Source organism: Aphanomyces invadans (assembly GCF_000520115.1).
Source record: "Aphanomyces invadans strain NJM9701 unplaced genomic scaffold supercont1.4, whole genome shotgun sequence".
Classification (NCBI taxonomy): domain Eukaryota; phylum Oomycota; class Saprolegniomycetes; order Saprolegniales; family Verrucalvaceae; genus Aphanomyces; species Aphanomyces invadans.
Window position 1 is genome coordinate 1,126,855 of NW_008580149.1, and position 2,118 is coordinate 1,128,972.

The 2,118-nt window shown below is 55.0% G+C and overlaps 1 protein-coding gene across 1 annotated transcript in view; it reads right to left on the minus strand.

Annotated features, from left to right (window-relative positions):
* Window positions 1-1,680: 1,680 nt before the first annotated feature.
* Window positions 1,681-2,118, minus strand: part of H310_02810 (hypothetical protein) — a gene marked incomplete at both ends in the record, with an annotated part of 1,241 nt that continues 803 nt past the window's right edge. Inside the window, one exon of the mRNA XM_008866445.1 lies at window positions 1,681-2,025. Coding sequence (XP_008864667.1) covers window positions 1,681-2,025 — 345 coding nt within the window. The remainder of the gene's footprint in view (window positions 2,026-2,118) is intronic.

Below are 2,118 nucleotides of genomic sequence, written 5' to 3' on the forward strand. Positions count from 1 at the left end.
TGGACAGACACTTCAGCCATATGAGTGGAAACCGTCGAGAGGCAACCCACCGTTTTCGTCGCATGACATTGCCGAGTTAGATTTTGAAGAAATTAATTAATACACTTCTGTTTTGTATTGAATATTTCTTCTGGATTAACTATGGAACACTATATCTGTGATAGCTTATATACTTTGAAATTTGATTTGTAATCTCAGTTTTGGGGTGTGCTAATTGAACTTGATATTTGTATGTCTAAACTGAATTACAATTACTCTCGCCGTGTTGTCGTGGGGTTGTGAAATATCACCTGTCTAAACCGATATAAACTTGACGGTATCGCGAAAATCCAGCCACGACCATTCACGCGAAGGCTGCGACCTCGGAAAATGCATTCCTCCACCGCTCTTCGTGTTTACCTTGTAATCCAGCAGGTATGACGTAGAACCCATCCAATGCATGCTGTTGTTTGAGGGCAAAGGTTAGCATGCTGGTGCTCTTACCCTTCGCGGTTTTAGTCGAGATGCGAACTTTCAACGACACACCAACGAGGTGCTGCAAGGCCGTCGCGCTCGCGATCCCCAGGCGTACGATGCGATTTTGGAGGTCCCATTCACACTTGAAGATGTCGAGTAGGACATCCGTTTTCACCGGTTGTTGTGGAGCAGGGACGCCATCGCAGCCTCCTCTCTGATGCTCGTGGTATGTTGACCCGTCTTATGTGAAGCCAACCAACTATCTCACGCATGTCATGTTGTTGGACAGGCAGCGTATCCTCATAGGTTAAGGTTTCAGCAGCGTGCTAGAAAAGCAGCGCCTCAAGGTCCTCCATGGACGGCAAGTGCGCGCCGATGTCTTAGGCACGGGGGCTTGGGCTACTGCGGCCGGTTGTGCAGCGAAGACTACCCATGGGTCAACTCGAGTGGTCGTGGTGCGTACAGCCGGCGCGGGGGGTTGCTGAGGGGGTGCGTTGGGTGGTTGTACCGTGTACCTGACGTCTGCTGAGCAGTTCATCCCCCCATCAAGAAGGTCCAGGGGACGGGTCTTGGGGAGATGCGGTTGGCTCGGCAGCGGGGTCGGCGGCGGCGGAATTGGCAGCAGCAACGTCGATGCGGTCATGCTCATTGACGTGACTGGGAGGACCAGACATGTCGTCGTCTGGCCGGTCCCCAGCGACAGAAGTAGCAGCGCGAGCATGAGGCTCGACTCGAAGGCGGGAAGGCAAGGAAGAAGGCGAGGCAGCCGTAGGCGGCGTTGCCGATGCCGGGGCAGAGGTCTTAGCGTTGTTAGCGCGGGTAGAAACCATGTTGCAAGGTAAAGTAGGTCGTCGATACACAGCAAATTAGGAAATGGGGTTATGTAGCTCAGCTTCAGTGTCAAATAGGACTTTATTAGGATTTCTCCTAATGCTAATATTGCCCAATGGGCTCACCTAATTCCAAATGCCATTGCAGGTGCAGTGGTTTTGGAGTGCACTGGGTTTGGCAGGTTTTCAATAAATAGAGAGAGGTACCAGTGATTGGTGGGCGGGAGAGTAATCGTGAGTCCGACGTTTGAGGTGGTCGACCGAGGAACGTTCTTGGAGCCGGGCCTTGAGGGTGATGGGCGCCACTTGGCTTCGAGGAACCGGATTTCTTGATGTTGACGAGGTTGTCTCAGCGTAGCATCGCCCGGCGCAGTGGCCATGCTGGTCTTGTCGGCTAGCGCGTGGGAAGCGACGCGGCGGCGGAGGTCGGCGCCAGCAGCAAAGAGTTGGGATGCTTGGCCCAGAGAAAACGGTAGGCGGCTTGGACACGCAGGTTGTGTAGGACACACACGACGGAGGAGCGGACAGGGCAGTCGGGGTCTTGAAGGCGCAGCCATCGGCGGACCGAGGTCATCCAGCCGAGGAACGACAGCTCGGTCCAGGCCAGGTAGGGTAGCGGGGTAGCGTCTTCATACTGGACCTTGTTGTGTTGGGCCCAGATGAGGTGGAGGGTCGCGCCAACGAGCAGGCGCCACAGGATCCCCAGGGCCTCTTTGTGGGGGTCCCCGACTTGGTTGACCTCGAAAAGGTCGGGGTCCGAGATGGTGGACCATGAAAAGCTCACTCCGTAATGGCCCCAGGCGCCGCGGTGGAACGCCCACACAGGGTGGAT